The 18,101-nt window shown below is 39.9% G+C and overlaps 1 protein-coding gene across 3 annotated transcripts in view; it reads left to right on the top strand.

Moving 5' to 3' along the window:
* Window positions 1-18,101, top strand: part of AOPEP (aminopeptidase O (putative)) — a 197,412-nt gene that overhangs the window by 169,977 nt on the left and 9,334 nt on the right. For all 3 annotated transcript variants that reach the window (XM_058826407.1, XM_058826405.1, XM_058826406.1), the window contains one exon: window positions 3,349-3,465. In XM_058826407.1, coding sequence (XP_058682390.1) covers window positions 3,349-3,465 — 117 coding nt within the window. The remainder of the gene's footprint in view (window positions 1-3,348; window positions 3,466-18,101) is intronic.

Here is an 18,101-nt window from a genome sequence, read left to right as displayed (position 1 = left end):
ATAGGTTGGGACAGGGACTATCTACTTTGCAGTATAAATAGATGGTGTTTCAGCAGCCATTGATGTAATGAAAACTATTTTGTTATCCTCGCCACATTTCCTAATTGAAGCGATCTGCTTTCATAATTGCATATATTTGAGATTTTGATTGAGCATTCTCTATTATAGGTTGGGGTATGGGGGTGTTATTTTATTTTATTCACTTAAATTTTGCATTTAGGGTGTTATGGTTGTTTTCTGAGTGTTTTCAGCCTGAAGGCACAGCTTGAGGCTGTGACAGTTGTCCTGCTATAACTTGCTGTATCTGTGTTGTACACATTTGTATGGATGTTAGATATTCAATATGCATTCACAGCCTAGGAGCTGTTGTAAAGGAAAGCGGTTATGCAGTGCTTAAAAAGAAATCTGCATTTATGTCTCTACAGTATTTATGTTTAGATAGCATTTAAAGCAAGGGCCTCTTTGTGTTGAGCAAAAGGCAAATAAATTGAAAATTGACAACATGCACCCCAAGTAATTCTCCTGGTATGAAAGATGGAAAGTAACAGGTGGGCAGGACAAATAAGGATGGTTGTGAGAAAACAAAAAACAGTGGGAGTGACGTTTCTGACAGAAAATTCAAGTCCAATTTTTTGAAGCTTATTTGTAACCACTGAAAGACTGCTTTGGTGAGAATGATACTCCTGTTGTGTTTGGGAAAAAGAAAATGTCTGCACCCCTGAATGAATTTTGTAGCAGCCTCTGTCATGAAACTCTAGTCGAATTTTCTGTCTCTTGGCCTAAGATGGGGTTTTAGGCAGAGTCTCTTCTATTGAAAGGAAAGGGTAAAAGTGTAGATGAGAACATGCCTCCTTTTGTGTTATAAACAAGTCGGAGAACAAACTGTAATAGCTGCGCCCACTAGTGCCGCTGCGGGGAGAGGCCTGCCAGCGTTCCCCTGCCAGCGCCCCTCCCTCTCTGCTGGTGTTTCCCAGCTCCTGCCTTGGACTGCAGTTAATCCATGAGATGGAAACTGGTATGTAAGGTACATCCTGGGCAGCTGGAACGTGGGAAAATAGCAGAAGCCGTGGTCTCATTTATAGAATCATAAAAGATGCTGCGTTTGAAGGGGCCCATAAGGACCATCAAGTCCAATTCCTGGCCTTGTATAAGACACTTCAATAATCATACCATATGCCTGACAGCATTGTCCAAACACTTTGTGAACTCTTGGTATTGTTTATTTGTTTGTTTTATTGGGGGTTGGTTTGTTTGTTTTACTGACTATCAAATCTAAATTGATAGGAGTTTAACCTATAATTCTGAACAAAACTTCAGCCATGATGCAGCACTAGATGTAAACTAAGGACATGGCTACTGCTCTACTGCTGCTCTTTTGTTGGCCTCAATGAGATTCTGTAATGCTACCTTAAACAATAGCTTTCTGTGGGTGAATCTGTATAGCAATTATACTGGAGATATATTATTAAAAACTCAGCTGTTCTGTACCTGCGTATTCAAGCAGCTGTTCTATAGTTTCTACAAATTTAGTATTGTTCTCTCTTTTTAGTTAGCAGGGAAAACTTTCTAAATCAGAAGTAACCTTTCTTTGTGTGGTGTTCTGCAAAATTTTGTACTTTATTAGTGTTCAGAATTCCAATTCCAAGTAGAACCACTTCCTAGAAGCTTTCCCCACTGTATTTTTTAACTTGTCTCACCAACCCCCTGGTAGCTGCTGCTGGACTCCAAAATAAGCATTTAAGCTGCCATATTAGTAGTTGTCCTGAAATTAAATATTCAATATTTTTAAATACCTGGCCAGTTTTAAGGATACAATTTGATTGTCAGGCTTTGGTATTACTTACAAAATGATCCAGTATGAGCTAGTAAGATATGAGGTATTTTCAGCCTTCAGGAATACAACTAACTTTACTAATAAAAAAATGGAAGGAAATCAAAATGCAAAGAAACCAAAGCATTATCATGCTAGAGATCTCCTTTCCTCTTTATTCTGATTTAGGTACTAACCAGTCTAAAAGGGAAGAAAATGTCATGTTGCTAAATTAGTTATTAATGTAGGTATTTTACAGATTAAGACTTAACCAGAAGATCCTTGATATCTTCATGGACTTGATGTCAGAGATCAAGGATGCAGTCTTGTGCAGTCCACATAAGCAGCCTTGGCTGTGGGATGTGTTGTTGGAAGAGGAATTTCCTATAGCTGACTTCATTTCATCCCTGCTTAGCTGGGTGATGCAGCAAAGTGGACTTGGGCAAGCGGTGAGGTGGGAACAGAAAATGACCAAATGTGATGAAAGCTGGAAGTACTGCCAAAGTAACACGATGTCTTTTTTCTTTAATCTGTCTCAAGAACATTAAAAGTGAGCAGGGTTGGTTTCTTTTTGTATGCAAAAGCTTTACTGACATTCTTTTCCCTTCCCCCTTCCTCCCCTGGTGCAATGATGAATAGTGGGGAAGGTTTTGGGGCATATAACGAACTTCTGACTGATCACCTTAGAGTCTGAATTTCCAGTAGATGTTTCCTGGCAGCTGCTGCAATTTCTCTCTGAGCTCTGTTTGAATTATTTATTTGTTCATCCAACAAGCCTATTAAACAGAGCACTTAAGCACTGGCTACAACAGAGTTCTTGTGCTGTTTTTTTTTTTTAGATTACATTAGGTTCTAGTCAAAATTATAGATTCTGGAGTCAAGCAACTATCTACTGATTATATATCCATGTATAGATGCTATACTGTATGTGCCATAAATACAACATTCATGCATATTTCCCATGAAAGAATGGCTGGTTTGTGACTCGTTGCATTAAAATATGCCTCAAAATGTGTTTTAGAACAATTGTTTGGTGGGTTGCTTCTTTATGTTGTGTTTCTTTGTTCACTGTAAGCATATCATGCAAATGCTTGTATGTCAGATAAAAATGTCACTCTAAAAAATTATATATTAATATGTCTTGTTGATTCCTCAAATAGTGCACTGTAAATTATTCTCTTTTTATTTCTTCCAAACCCAAAAAAAATAGAATTACTTATTTTATATATTCCATAAAAATCTTATTTATTAAGCCATGATTATATTTCAGTAATATAAGCATGTTTTAGATCTGACCTAACCATAGCAATGGAAACCATGGAAAATGAGTCCTAATTGTGCCCCAGCACAGTCTTTCAGAACCCAGACACATAAACCCTGACATTTTTTCAGAAACCAGCTAGAGGTCCAAGTTGTATTTTAAGTGCATGCTAGAATTACACAGGTTATCACAGCCTTGTCCTCTTTGGTTTGTTTCCATTTACATTGCTCACCCAGTACATATGTTCATTCACACAAGGCATTTATTTTTCTTACAGCTTCTCCCTGACCAGCTGGTCTTACTTCTGGAGTCCCTCTTGGAGGAGAAGACATTGTGTCCTAGAATATTGCAGTGCTTGGAGAGAACATACCAGCTCCGGGAGCAAGATGCTGAGGTAAGTCACGCCGCTGTGCTGTTGACTAGGAATGACTGTTCCACTAGGAGCCAAGGCTCATTGCAGTTCTTTTTTTCCATGTCTGAATCTGAAATTTGATGATCTTAACTCCGGTATTGTTGCATCTTCATGGGCTGTAATGACTCAGTATTTCTGTGTATTTTGTGTAAGTTCAGGTATGTTTTGCATACTGTGGTAGTAAATCAGAGCACAGCCAAGATGTCCAAACTGTTTTGTACCTTAGGGAGCATATTTGTTCAGGTGTTCATTTTTTCACTACTTTTCTCTGTATAGTGGAACCCAGTTTGTTTTCACTGTGATATTGTCTCCAAATGTAATCATGTCTGTTATAGTCTAAAATTACTCTTCCCCATTGTCAGCTCGTATTGTTCCTTATTGCATGCTCCAAAGTCTCACTCAAGATTTAGGAAAGTTAGCTTTCCAGAGAGACTGTGGTGTTTTCTGGTTTGGGGCTTTAATTTAATGTTTTTTACAGTTGCTTCTAGTAAGCCCTAGTGACATTAATAGCCCCTGAGGAAAACACTGTTTTATATGATATTGTAAAGGGTAGCATCCCTGCTCCAGAGTGCTTTATATGTTTGGGAGGCAAACCAGTAAATCTTTATTACCACATGCAGAGAGGACTCTTCTATGTCCCATGGTCTTCTTGAGCTGTGAGGGTTCTGGCAATTAAGGCTGCAGAAGTAGTGGCTGCAAGCACCCTTGCAACAAGCCTTTGCTTCAAGTATATAGTATTCAGGAGGGGAGGTAAGAAATTGCAATCAGTGATGCAAATAAAGGATGTGTACAGATAGATATGTGTGTGTGTGTGTGTGTGCCCGTGTATCTGCCTGTGTATATATGCATGTATATATATATATGTATAAAGCAAGGGTTAATTATGACATAGCATACAACCAAGCTACTGTGCAGTGAAGGAATAGGGTGAACTTAACATTTGGCTCCTGTTTGTATAAAAACTACCTTGCAGAAGGCTGCAGAAAGTGTGCCTGACTTACCTTGTTATAGTTGGAACTTTGTGGCAGTTACTAGAATTGAAGGAGAGAGCAAAATCTGTCTCTCTTATGCTGTAGTTGCTGTGTGGATGCTTGGGAAGACTTGTAATTCCAAATCTTAACATGAAGACTGATAGAACAGTTGTTCTTTTTCTACCTTTTTCTCAGGAAAAAAACACAAAAAACAACCAAAAATGAACATTTCAATTGCTGCTATTTACTGCACCTTTTTACTTTTTGTTGATGCAGTTTTCCAAATGCCAGAGTTGTTTTTAATTACTTGAACCAACATTTCTATTTATAGGCATTAGAATATATTTTAATCACATCTGAATACCAGTGAAATGTCAGTGGTTCTATTATGGGAAGAGGAATTAACAGGGAGATAGATCAAAGCAATAGCTATGTTGTTGTTGCTGTTTCATGCCTGTGAATTGTAAGCACCAGGCCACAAGCTTCAGTTTCTCAGATTTTTCCTTTTTCACTTGCATGCTTTCTTTTTTCCTTGCAGTACTTGAAAAGTACACAGTCTGTCACAATTCTTCTTGTGAAAAAATTCCACAAACCCACAAGATTAGGACCTCTATGAAACTAATGTAATCTCCATTTTATTTTACAAGGTAAAACCAAGGGTTTAGCAAGACAACTCACTTAGAAGTATGACTAAGATAACAATACTATTAGCATTTTACCAGTCATCAGATCCCAGACACCTACAGTTCTTTAAAGGGAACTAGCTTCCATGGCCTCACCTACATGTAGAACAGACTATTTGTGCCTCATTCTCATGTATGTGCACAGGGGATTTTTGTTCTTGTAACCCCAGGACAAAGAATTGCAGTCTGAGCCTATTCTTATCTAGATTTAATTTGTGGAGATACAAATCACTTATAGTGATCCTGTTGTGTTACTGGAGTTCAAATGTTCTCAGTAACTAAACATCAGAAATGTATTTTTAAAAATAAAAGTATAAAAAACTTGCAGGCAGGCCAATAAAAGGAAGAAAACTGTCAGTGTCAGAGGGTTTATTCCAGGATTTTTGGAAATGAGGTTATCAGCTGTGTTTCATCCAGCAGCAGAAAGTTAAGAAATAAACTTGTTATCTTGTTTTTGAAAAGTAATGTTTAAATTCACAATCATCTTCCAGTAGGGATAGGCAATGATAGTGTCAATAGTGGAAAGGGTACACAAAAGACTGTGTCTTTTTCATATTTTCACAAAGATTGGTCTTAAAATCTGTACATAACTATTTTGAAGATTATTACTGGGAGTCCTTCTGTCCTGCACAAGTACAGCATGGAAAGTCCTTGTTCATATTTCTTGAAGCTTTTCTGTCTATATCACTGAAGCATCTTTATTTTGATTTTAAAACTGACCATGCTTCTTTTAGTAAAGCATTGCATACTTGGTGGCATCTGCACCTGCCCACAGCAAAATGCAGGTCTGTCCCCAGCCAGTGGAAGCTGCCAACAGCACTATTTGGTACTCCTGACCATTTGTTACCATGTACACATCCAGACTTAACACAGATTCTGTGGACACAGATTCTTCAGAAAGGAGTGGAGGGTTTGCAGCAAATTATCTGCCTTGTTTGGATTCCTTTGTATCAATCAGGAGAGGAGAGAGGTCAGAGGCAGCCTTGGCCTGGAATATAAAGGTTGATCTCTGTTGAAGAGATCTCCTCAGCTACTCAGTGTAGTTCCCATCCTCTCTCAAATTAGGTTTCAATGCAGATTCTCAGGCTCATTGTTTATCTCCCTTCTAAGACAGACACTGATTTGAGTGCTTCTTTTAACAAACAAAAAATAAATCATAGGTTAAGTAACATATTTGTGATTCATAATGTATAACTTTTGAACCACAAGAACCAGAACTGCAGATGGCTTAATCACATTTCAGACTGGTATGCACCTAGTCTTGGATGCCAAGAGAGGCTTGTAGAGCATCTGCCAAATTGCAGAATTTGTGACTCCTTTCCACTTTTTGCAGTCCACTTCTGTAACAAATAATTATTTAATTTTCCATTTTCTCCTCAAACCTTGGAACATCTGAGAAAACACAAAACTACAAGTTTGTTTTCAAAAGATTAAATTAATTGGTCTGAGCTATTTGAATTGAGAATATCCAAGAGATCTTTGTTTTGAAAGCAATGAAGGTTTCAACTTTTAAAGCCATTTTTCAATTTTTCTCTCTGTTCCTTGGCTCAGACAAGTGGTATCAGACAAGTAGAAGGCAGTTCCATGGAGGAATGATTGTGTCCTCAGTTTTATCTTCCTGTCCCCCTATCTTGGTGTGCTGCTTCCCACTAAATAACAAAATAACTCATGTGCAGGCTACATCTCCATGACATACCACATCTTGCATCCAAGAGGAGCATTATAGTAGCTGGCTGCATTTTGAACATGATACAGTCCAGCTGGAAGTTTAGCTGGCTGGGGAGAAATGGGTTATGTTATAAAGCAGCATCCACAGTTGCCATCAGACAGCACAGTAGGATAATGAAATTTAAAGCGGGTCTGGGGTTGTTTTCAGTTTTTTTTCTTTCCAAGGTGGCTGTTCTGTGCAGCTGTTTAATTTATTCAATATCTAGCGTCTGGCAGAATGTGGAGAGTTGGTCTACATGGAAAGTTTTGGGTGGCTAGTATTTTTTTAAATCTGTCTAACCGTGATGATGTCCCTTCTGATATGGCAGTGCAATCTTATCTCATTGAGAACTTTCATATAAATAAAGTAGAGTCAGTCATTTACAAAAGACAACACTGTGAGATCTGAGCTAACACTCAATGAGTCTCTTAGCTAGAGGAGCTCTCTCATTACTCCCCTTATTTCTGTTCTTCACTTGGTCAGAGGCCTGTAACTTGTGGGCATACAAAGTCACAGAGTGGCTGAGTAGCCTGCAGAGTAGTGAAAAATGTGACAGGAAGATCACAGCCATCAGAGAAGAACAGTGGGTATGACACTTTCAGTCCTATTTAAGACCTGACAATATTTCTGCAAGTGTGTTTTACTTGTTGCTGAATTATCTAAGAAGTGGTGATAAAAACTACAGGATATGGATGAAGCAGAAATATTTATGGTGTATTTCCCCAGATTTTTTACTGTAGAGTTAGCTTTCCTTCCTTTCCTACTGTAGATATCACTTTTATCTTGCTTGCACAGCATATGGAAAGTTACTTTGTTGGTTATCCTTGTCTCAGCAAGTTGACTGAAATGCTCTTCACTTACATAATGCTTTCCATGTATTTGGGATCAAATGTGGCATATTTTGGAGAGAGAAGAGAAACTAGAACTCTTTCTGCAGTAAATGTGAGTAAAATGAGTTAAGATCATAATATCATCAGTCATGTGGGTGGCATAAAGCCATTCTCACACAAGTACTTCATTGTGCATGAGGTCTGCCTGTGAGACCAAGGCTATAAAATGGTGGCATCTTATTTCACTGACAGAAATGTAGTCACGCTAATACAAACCATTGAAGGTGCTTGGCATCCTAGAAGTGGTGAGAATTGTGTTAGGACAAAATAACTTTGATTCATTGATCTTTCCTAGCCTGTGAAAAGCTGGCAGACATGGAAGTACAAATGAGTTCTTGTCATTTCCCATCTGATGGTGACTCTGTTGAGCTGAGCACATTCTCGGGTTGCATAATTCAGCTGTCCTGCTGGTTGTGGATGGGCATTGTTTGAAGTCACACTTATGGAACAGAGCTCTGTGGACAACACCACAAAACTGTGTGAGAAAAGGGAACTGCTTGGGGAAGGTCACTGCACACTTGGAGAAGGCACTTGGAGAGCTTTCCTTTCAGCACAGCCACTGGGCCAGTCCTCCCTTGGGGCAGGGACTCAGAAGCAGTCTCCAGCTTCTGAGTACACCACAATTAGTAATGTGTTGCAAATACCTCCACAGGCTTGTCAGTCCTTCTTGACTATACTGTGTAGCAACAGGTAGGCATATTTCGGACAGTGGCATTGCAAGCACAGAGGGAGAGCCATGGTTCTTTTCCTTAACTGATGTCATTCTTGTTATGAAACACCAAATCAGTAGATAAAAAGGGTGACAGCTTGAGCTGATTACAGGACTTTGCTTTCTAGTGAATTTGTGGTTTTTTCTGCAAAAGGAAAAATAGTTTCTATATTTATTTAATATTTAAATATACAGTTTATTATTCAGTTTCAGTTAAAGTCAGGATTTTGGATACTATAGTACATTTTGCAGGACTTACAAATCTGCTGTGAAAATTTACCAGGAGAGCAAAATAAATTTCACCTGCCTTTTCCTTTCTGAATGTTTCAGTTAGAGCATACCATAGGTATGGTCACACTGAATAATTTTTTATCTGCAATTGAATTGCAATTAGCACATCAGGAGGAACTTGATATAAGGAATCTAGAAAAGAATAATAAGGAACCTAGAAAAGGCTCTGTAGATGAGTCAGCCTGCATGGTAAGTTTGTTTCTGGAATAAATCATGTCTGAGTTTTGTAAACCCAGCCATTACTGAGGCAGTACCTTCATTAAATGGAAAAGAAAGAAGAAATACGTGTTTTCACAAAGTGAAATCTCTTTACTATTATCAGTCAGATGCTTTTCACACACATCCTCATAGAAATACTATCTCTTTTCCCTGCTCTACTTCTCCGACTTCCTTATGCAAATCCTAGCATTGAATATCTGTCACAGAATGCCTTTCCTGTTTTCACTAGAAAAAGAGCTAATTTCAGGGTATATATACCTGAAAAAATACTGTCCTCACTGCTGATAAATGTGTTGACTGAAGCCGTAGCCACTTGCAAAATGTCCTCTGTGATCTTGAAAATTTTGGGCCTTTACTCTGTTTCATGTTCTTGTTCATGTTGCATCTAAATGCCGTTTGCAGTCTCTTTGGTTGGTATTGATATTGGTTAATTTTTCAAAAGCATGCATTTGCAGGAGCTGAATTTTTTTCCTAATGAAAGGAGCTTAGAAAAGGGTACCTTCTAGGAAGGTGGCACTTGCTTCCCAAAGATGAGGTCCAAAATTCAGTGTGAAGCTGAGAAAATTGGAACGAGATGACGGGAAAACTTCCAGTGACAGCCATGGGAGTCATCCCATGAGACTCACCCTGGCTCATGTGCCCAGTGTGACTGAGTGGATGTGTTGAGAAGAATTTGTAAGACTGGCTGAAGGATAATCTTGAGTAGCTATACTTTGGGTTTGTTTTGTTTCTACATGTGAAGTAGGGGGCTTTTCCAGCCACTTGAGAAGAACAGAAAAACCCTTTGTCAGCATTAGCTGAAGGGCATGATCAGAGCACGAGATTTATGGAGCACTGGAAATAGCTTTGCACCAGTCAGCACTCCTGGTCCCACACCCCTCCAGGACCCAACAGCAATACGTTTGTTCCAAGTGATCTCAGTGGCTGCTGGGTGGCATGAACAGGAGTTTTTGTGCCCTGACTGCTGCCATTACTGGTGCTCTTCACTTATCACCACTGATTTCTCTAACCAGTTTTGGACTTAATTTCCTCTGTCTGGCAGCCTAGAAATTTAGCAAGACTTGGAAAGCAGGGGATCTGATGGTAAGAGGGAACCAAAAATGCAGCTGGGTTGGTTTGGCATTTTTTTACTGCTTATCCAAAGAATGTGTGGAGGAAGGGATTGAAGATAATTTTGTGTTCTATTGTGCAGCAACGAGAATGAAATGGTAGGGTCCTCTGGGCTTCTGAAGTCAGTCCTAAAGGTTTTCTGAATTGAATGCAATTACTTCATATAAAATTTTACTCAGTATTTCTGTGTCAGGCAATACAAACCCAGTGCTGTAATACAAACCACCTGCCTTTGTCATGAAATTTAAAAGATTACTCTGTTTGCATATATATGATAGCACTGGCATAGTGGCCATGACAAGGAGGGGGTAGTTTTTAAAATAGAAACAAAATTCCCTACCTATCAGCCATAGGGATGTTCCTCTGAGATCTGATTTTTTTGGGAGGTTTTTTGGTTGTCTTGTTTTGGTTTTCAATTCTGAAAAGCAATCTGAAAGTATTTTTATTTTAAATAAACTTACTTTGAGACTTTATCCAAATAGCTCATATAATGCTTCTCACTCCTGGTTAAAGTCTGGCTGCAGATGCAGAGAATGCCTGAATAGGACCACAGATTTGAAAAAAAATATACTGTGTCCTGTGAAGTCTAAATGCTTCAAGAAGCAGAACAATTCAAAGGTGCAGGTTCTGATGTCATTTCTTAACCACACAGATATGATGCCACCACTGGGTCACTGACTTAATAACATGTGGGTAAAGTCTGCTGTCCTACTTTCAACACTTGTGCCCCTTGGAGTTGCAGTATCCTGAAGAGGAATTTTGTTGTGTTCCATATGGTGTAAGCCTTGTCCTAAGCAACAACCGTCACTGTATTGCAGCAGCACGGAATAAAAGAGGTAGAGAAGGTGACTGAAAAATATCAAACATGGAGAAAAATCTAAATGTTCTCATTACAGGAATGAGCACATTTCTTCTGAGTTTATAACATCAATGTATTCTTCACTTCAGAATGTTTGCTGGGCATTGAAGAAGGGAGAGTGAGTATGAGAGTGATGCAAAAGGTCTTTGTCTTTGGAGTAAAAATCTTGTATTTAATTATTTTGAAAGTTGGAAGCCAGGTTTTAAGGAACGTGAAATTAGAGGGATGTGAGCATGGGCTGAGTAGGCTGGCTGTGATCTAAGTTACGGAAAAAAAGACAGCCATATTGTTCATTGCTTGGAATTTGAGTCTTATTTTCATATGGAGTTGCAGATTCTGTCTATGACAGTAATCTTGCCTGAAAATAACAAATGTTTTGACCACGATCACTGTGGGAGACCAAAGATAAAAGGGTTTTTTGCCTCTGGTTACAAGATAGATAAGATATAAGCAGAGGGATGGAGAGAGGGGCATAAGCAAAGGGGATAGCTTACTGTTGCCTTGATACTTAAGCAGCCTTTCCTTTTGCTGAACAGGAGATATAATTTAACAATAATTGGTAACAGACTGTTGGTGTGCTTGATCTCAAGACTCTTCAGAGTTGAATTTCTGCATCAGATGTATATGTTTATGTGCTTTTTTCCACTATAATGCTTGAATTTATAACCCCAGCATGCTTTTATGTGCATATATAAATAACCTGTGTTGAAAAACATGTGCAGACACTATATGGGTAAAAATTATAAGCAGACTCTATCTGGAGCCAGCCAGAACAGACAGTGGTAATGGGAAGTGTTTGAATAGCTTGCTATGGTGATATAAAATAAATTTCTGCTGATTCCAGAGATACTGTTGGGGTAGGACAAGGGGTGACAGCTTCAAACTGAAAGAGGGCAGGTTTAGATTAGCTGTTAGGAAGAAATTCTTTCTTGTGAGGGTGGTGAGACACTGGCACAGGTCACCCAGAGAAGCTGTGGATGCCCCATCTGTGGCTGTGTTCAAGGCCAGATTGGATGAAGCTCTGAGCAACCTGGTTTAGTGAAAGGTATCCCTGCCAGTGGTAGGAGGGTTGGAACTGGTGATCTTTAAGGTCTCTTCCAGTCCAACCTGTTCTATGTTCTATCATAATCTAGCTATTATTGTAGGTAGGTGTTTTACTAGGGTGTCAGAGGGAATATGGATGGGGCTGTATATGAGATGGCAGACAGTTGTGTCAGTGCATTTTGACCAAAGTGTGTGTTTGGATATGTACATATGCCAAAGCCAAGCTTACCTTGCTGAAGGCCGGAGGCTCGTCCCTGCACTACCTCTCTGATGTTGGTTGGGACCTGGTCTTCCTTCCCCTCCCTCTGAGGTGCACAATCTCCTGGCCCCCCAGCACCCTCTCCATACTTACCCTCACACTGTGTCTTCACACATACAGTCACACTCACCGGAGCACCCTGCTGGGGAAGGAAGGAGTGAGAATTGAGAGCAGACAAGGTGGCACAAGCATTGCTTCTGTCACCAGCCAGAAGGCAGCCTTGCTCCTGAGAGCTGGTGCCACCAAACCAAAGCTCAGCACCCATCTCCAGTGAAATTGTTGAAAAGGCAGATGCTGACATCTTTTCTGCCATCTTCGTCTTGCTGCAAGCTGTGAATGGCACTGGTACTTCAGCATACTGAGCAGGCAATACTGAAAATGCAGGCAAAGGGAAAGCATTTGGTTCCAGTATAAGTAGTGTATCTGTGTTTTAAATTGAGACTTATTTTTTAAAGCCTTTGTTTTTGAAATTGTGTTCACATGCTGTGTTTCCTTACCTTACATGCACTATGATACAGGAGCTGCTCTCCCCATCATGGGGACAGTGGCAGCACAAATGCACACATGGGGAGAAAAGCCTTCAGGCACCATGACAGTGTGGTCTCCCAGACAGTGATGTTGAAGCTGTCACACTGCTTTTGTGCTGGTGGCCTTTTTCTTATCTAACAGTTCTCTGGGTCATTTCCCTATCATCACTTCGTTGGTCTGCTGTAAAGCTGGAGACCATCCTGTTCTGTACCCATCTCCTGTTAGACAGGGTAAGGAGAAGGAGGCTGAAGAGCATTGAGATTACAGAATTCAGCATCCCAACGAAGCCTCTTATTCACAGTGACAGCTTTGACATCAAAAGAGAGACACAGTCGGTGCCACCTTTGAAAAAGGATTAGACATGGCTTCTTAGTCTCTTGCCTTTTCTGACTTCTTTTGGAAATTTTTTTTCTACCAACACAGCTGTCATTGATCACAGATGGGGCCCACATAGGGAGAAGTGTGTCTGGTTTGTAATTCGCAGCTCTCTGCTGTAAGCCTGAAGTGGGGGAAGAAAGGGCATTTGTCTTCTCCAAACAAGTCCTCAGCATTTGCTGTCTTGCCAAGAGTGAATCCTGTCCTGAAGTGCTATCCTTTGGTTGCTATGCCTTTCTGATCACGGAGAGCAGCAAGGTTGCCTGCTGCTCTGCCTGGGCTTTCTGAAGCAGCATGTTTTGTGATTCCTGGCTTCTGTTTGGTCCTGTAGAAAAGATCCTCTGTGGTGGCTGTGGGAGAGATACATGTTTTATTTGCAGGTGGAAGTGGAGTCATGTTTACAGCCTGTGGAAGCTGATGAAGTTGTTCTTGAGCAAGGCTATGGTACCGTGTAAATTTTTTAACATTGTGTTCTGTAGAACTGTGTGAAGGCTGAAACAGGAGCATGTGGTTGGAGGGGAGGAGAAAGGACAGAAAGAAAATATATATCCCTAAATCACAGTTATAAATGTGAGAAGGTTCAAGCAGGCACCTGTTGCAGCTTGAGGCTTGCACAACTGTGGAAGTATTGCTGCCTGGCCCATGAGCACACTAGCACAGGTACAGGTTCAAATGCTGCCAGCTATCTCACAGTCTGCCATTGACCAAGCAACAGAATTTGCCTTTCAAATCTTGATTGTGCCACACCTTTCTCTTCTTCTACTAAATATAGGCAGTTGCTGCATGAGCTCTATCCACAGCTCTTCATCAGTGCTATTGAGTGAAGGAAGGAGGGAGGTATGGGGCTTGCGTGTCTTTCTTACGAGCATCCTTCATAGTTTGCAATTGCTTGATCTCTGCAGAAATACAAATCAGAGGGAGTAAAATTAATTGAGAAAGTAAAATATTGCTACCAATATTACCAAAATCTATTGTCTGATATTCTAAAATGCTAAATTAGATGCTAAAATTAGCTTTTAAGTGACTTACTTTTTAATGACCAGTTCATATTCCAGGTTTTAAATTATTTTAGACCTCTTCATAGTGCTCCTCACAATGACAATTAGCTCCTGACAAAGTTGTGATCTGCCAGCCCATTACTGCCTTAGGGTTTCCTGAATGACCATGCTTTTTGTTTTTGTTGGGGTGTCAGTGGGCTGAGCTACTCATACTGTGCTGCACAGCTGGAAAAGAGGTGGTCCAATGTGGCAGGAATTTCTGTACAATCTGTCTTTACAACCTGTCTAATACAGCTGCTTACACAATCAGTGATGTCGAATACAGAGCACGGTGGAGCTTCGTGAGCTCAATCTGCTGCAGGTCCAGCTACTGAACAGCAATTCATTCCACTACTCAAAGTAAAATACAGCCTGAGTATGGCTACCAAAAGCCACTTATAAATTTGAAATATCATCCTTTTGTCCATAACTCTGGAAAATTGAGGGGTTTATACCGTAACAGAGCATTGCACTGTGAGAAACGGCATTAACTGAACCTTGATCCCATGAGGGTCTCAGGAAGAAAGACTGCCTTGAAGATTGCTGCTGCTGTGGTGGTGTGTCCAGCCAGCCTCTGGTTTCTTTGGGATCTGCAGTACTGTCAGAGCAAACGCTACAAGACCTGAGAGAAAACTTAGGCTATGAAAAGTCCAGGTTTTGGTCTAAAAAAAGCTAATTTAAGCTGATAGACAGCTCCTTTACTCAGTGTCCTGACAAACACTTGGCAAACACAATAATCACAATTACAGAATCCTTGTAAAAAGAATGAATCCATTCTGTTTGCATCCAGTAGTTTTTTGGCGAATGAGTACACTCTTTCAGATTGCCAAACTGATAGTCTGTCAACACAGTTGTAACACAAAAAGCTGCTTCATTGCTCCTGGTGAGCTGCTTCAGCATCCCTCACTTGGGCAAGTTTCAATGAAATGAAATTCACCTTCTGAAGTATGTGATTACTGTGGCATAAAAGATAGGAGTGCCCACATGAAATTCAGACTATATAGAATGAAAAGTCACTGGTGTATTAAAGAAAAACTGTTACAGATAAGATGGGGGGGAAGGAAAGTCATTAAATGAAGTGTAAAATTGGCAGTTCTTAAACTGTAATTCTTCCATGCCAAACAACTGTAAAACCTGTTTTTTAGATCAAATATTGCCCAGCAACATTTTTTTTTCTTAATTAGGTAGGAAAATGATCTAATATTTGCATCAAATTTATCTGTAGATAGGAAGAGACTAGTGATAAATGCTTTCAGATGAAACTGAGAAGCATTCTGGTGCTCTGGAATGCTTCGTTATTGTAAATTAAAATTAATCTGTTGTAGTATAGCTTGGTTATTTGAAAAAAATTCTGTTTTTTCCTCTGTGAATTAGACTGGAGTCTGACTTCTGAGACTCTTTAATTAACATTTAAGAGTCAAGTTGTTCAAATAATTTTTCCAATAGAATCTGAACCTGTATTTTGTAAAGATCACAGATACCCCATACCTTTAATGAAAGTTCAATTTTTTTGGACAATAGCTCCTACTCTATTTCAAATGGTCCCATTTTCTAAGATCTTTAAGTATGTTGCTTTTGTTCAGTGATTTAGATTTGTTGTCTTATGGCGCCTTTTAAATTGGATCCAGCTATTAGCAAAATGTACTCATCTTCCCTGAAGCTAGATTCCCATTCTGCAGACGAAAAGCTTAGTAAAGTCTAACTTTTTTCTCCGTTTAATAAAGGCATGGTTTAAATTACTTGTTTTCTAAATCCTATGGGTAGACCTCAGTAGTAAAATATTTTTTTGCTTGTATGCAGCTCGGAGAATTGGACTCAATTATCCTTAAGGGCTCCTTCCAGCTCAGCTGTGATTCTGTGAGATTCTGTGATTACTGTGTGGAAAGGCCAAAGAATTGGTTTGTTCAGCCCGATGAAGAGAAGGAGTGACCTAATTGCAATCATCTGTACCTGAAGGGAGCCTGTAAGAAAGATGGAGAGTGGCTATTTGCAAGAGCATAGAGTGACAGGACAAGGGGGAATGGTTTGAAACTGAGAGTAGCCCTAGATTAGATATTAGGAAAAAATTCTTTAATCCAGAAGTGGATAGACACTGGAACAGGTTGCCCAGAGAAATTGTGGATGCCCCATTTCTGGAAGTTGCCCCATCCAAGATTGCATGGGGCTTTGAGCAACTTGATCTAGCGGAGGGTATCCCTGCCACGGCAGGAGGGTTGAAACTACATCATCTTTAGAGTCCCTTTCAACACATTCTATTCTGGGATTCTGTGATTCTGTGATTGTGTGGGGCAGGGAAGAATAACATGGATTAGTCAAAAGAGTTGATCACGTGGGCCAGAAACAATTAATATCTCTTTAATTTAAGACATGTTCAGAATATCTTCAAAAATATCGTTTTCTCAGGTATGTATGTCACTGGGAGCTTTTCTTTTGAAAGCCAAGCTGTGTATTTAGTACCTTACATGGATTTAGTCTGTCAGCTTCAAGCACCATTTCCCAAAAGGTCTTGGCCCAGGTTGCTAAAACAAAGGGACTGCCTTAGAGCTGTGTCATCAGAATATTGTATGTAAATTTTCCCCCCTCAAATAATCTCATGCAGCAGCTTGCATTGTCTGAAAACAGACCAAGCAAAATTTTGGTCTTGGTATCTTCCATTGAGCTGTCAAAATGCAGGTAATTTTTGAGTTACAAACAATATTGTGCAATACTGTGTATTTTTCTTAAAAATGAAATTGAAAGATACTATCAGACTCCTGGAATTATTTGTAAAAGCTTCTTCTCCTATATTTAGTCCTATATTTGGGACTCTGCTGTCTGACAGTAGCATCCCTTCACAATGTTCCTTGTAGGTACATGCCAATACTTAGATCTCAATGTTGTTGATACTTATGAAAATTAAATTTTGTACCTGAGACATTGAGGCTCTCTGTCTTCATGTTACTTGACTGTGCCTCAGAAATGCACTACTTATATGAGTATTGTGTTGCAAAACACACAGTAACAAACTTCATTCAGCTTAAAAAGCTGGCACAGGAGACAGCCCCAACACCTCCAAAAGCAGGGTGGGAGGAAAAAAACAATTGCCGAGCAATGAGGATCCATCCACAAGGAATCTGAGGTGTCAGCAGGCCTCCATTGCTCCTCTGCCCCACTTCTCCCTGTCCTTGGCCATCAGTCCTTGACTTAGGAGGACAGCTCTTGACCCTGGTATTGCAGGCTGAGAAAATAAATTTAAGTTCCAACTTCAGCATGTGAGTCCTTGCAGCTACCAAACCAGTAACAGAGTGTGTGGGTGGGTGAGCTGTTAAAGGTGTTGCTTCAGATCCAGCAAAGTCCTATGTGCTTTCTGCCAGCAATAACAGGATGGATTGCTGTGAATTACTTTTCAGGTTTAGTTTATATTGTTTACGGTGTAACCGGCCAAAACGACATATGCTGTGAATCTCTGAACTGTAGAAAAAGCACAGGGAAACATGCAGAGAGAAAACTGCAAGAGGACTAATGAATTCTTATTTTTGTCGCTGAGTATTTGCTCCTGGGAGGAAAAGAAAAGCCAAGAAGAGCATACACAGGATGTGGTATGGTTAGCCCAGTCGTACCACAAGCTGCTTGGTTTTGAAATTTCCTTTTGAGACAGTTTTATTGAAAGTGCCTGTTCAAATGACTCATTCATTAGGCTGTGAAGCATTGGGGCCCATTTTGCTCTTGCCTCTCTAAGCATTGGATGAGATGCTGGGAACTGATTTATTTTTTTTTTTGCACCCTACTCTAATGTGACTGAAACTCTTATGTTTGTGGAATCAGCCTTAGGGATATGGAGCATCATAGAAAAATTACTTCTTTATAGTGCATGTGTTTGAGAAACTGTTCTAGCTGCAGTTTGGGCAACACGGCTGTCTACACCATATGGTGTAGAGGGCAGGAATGTAACCAAT

Source organism: Poecile atricapillus, chromosome Z (genome assembly GCF_030490865.1).
Source record: "Poecile atricapillus isolate bPoeAtr1 chromosome Z, bPoeAtr1.hap1, whole genome shotgun sequence".
Classification (NCBI taxonomy): domain Eukaryota; kingdom Metazoa; phylum Chordata; class Aves; order Passeriformes; family Paridae; genus Poecile; species Poecile atricapillus.
This window is presented reverse-complemented; position numbering and strand designations above follow the sequence as displayed.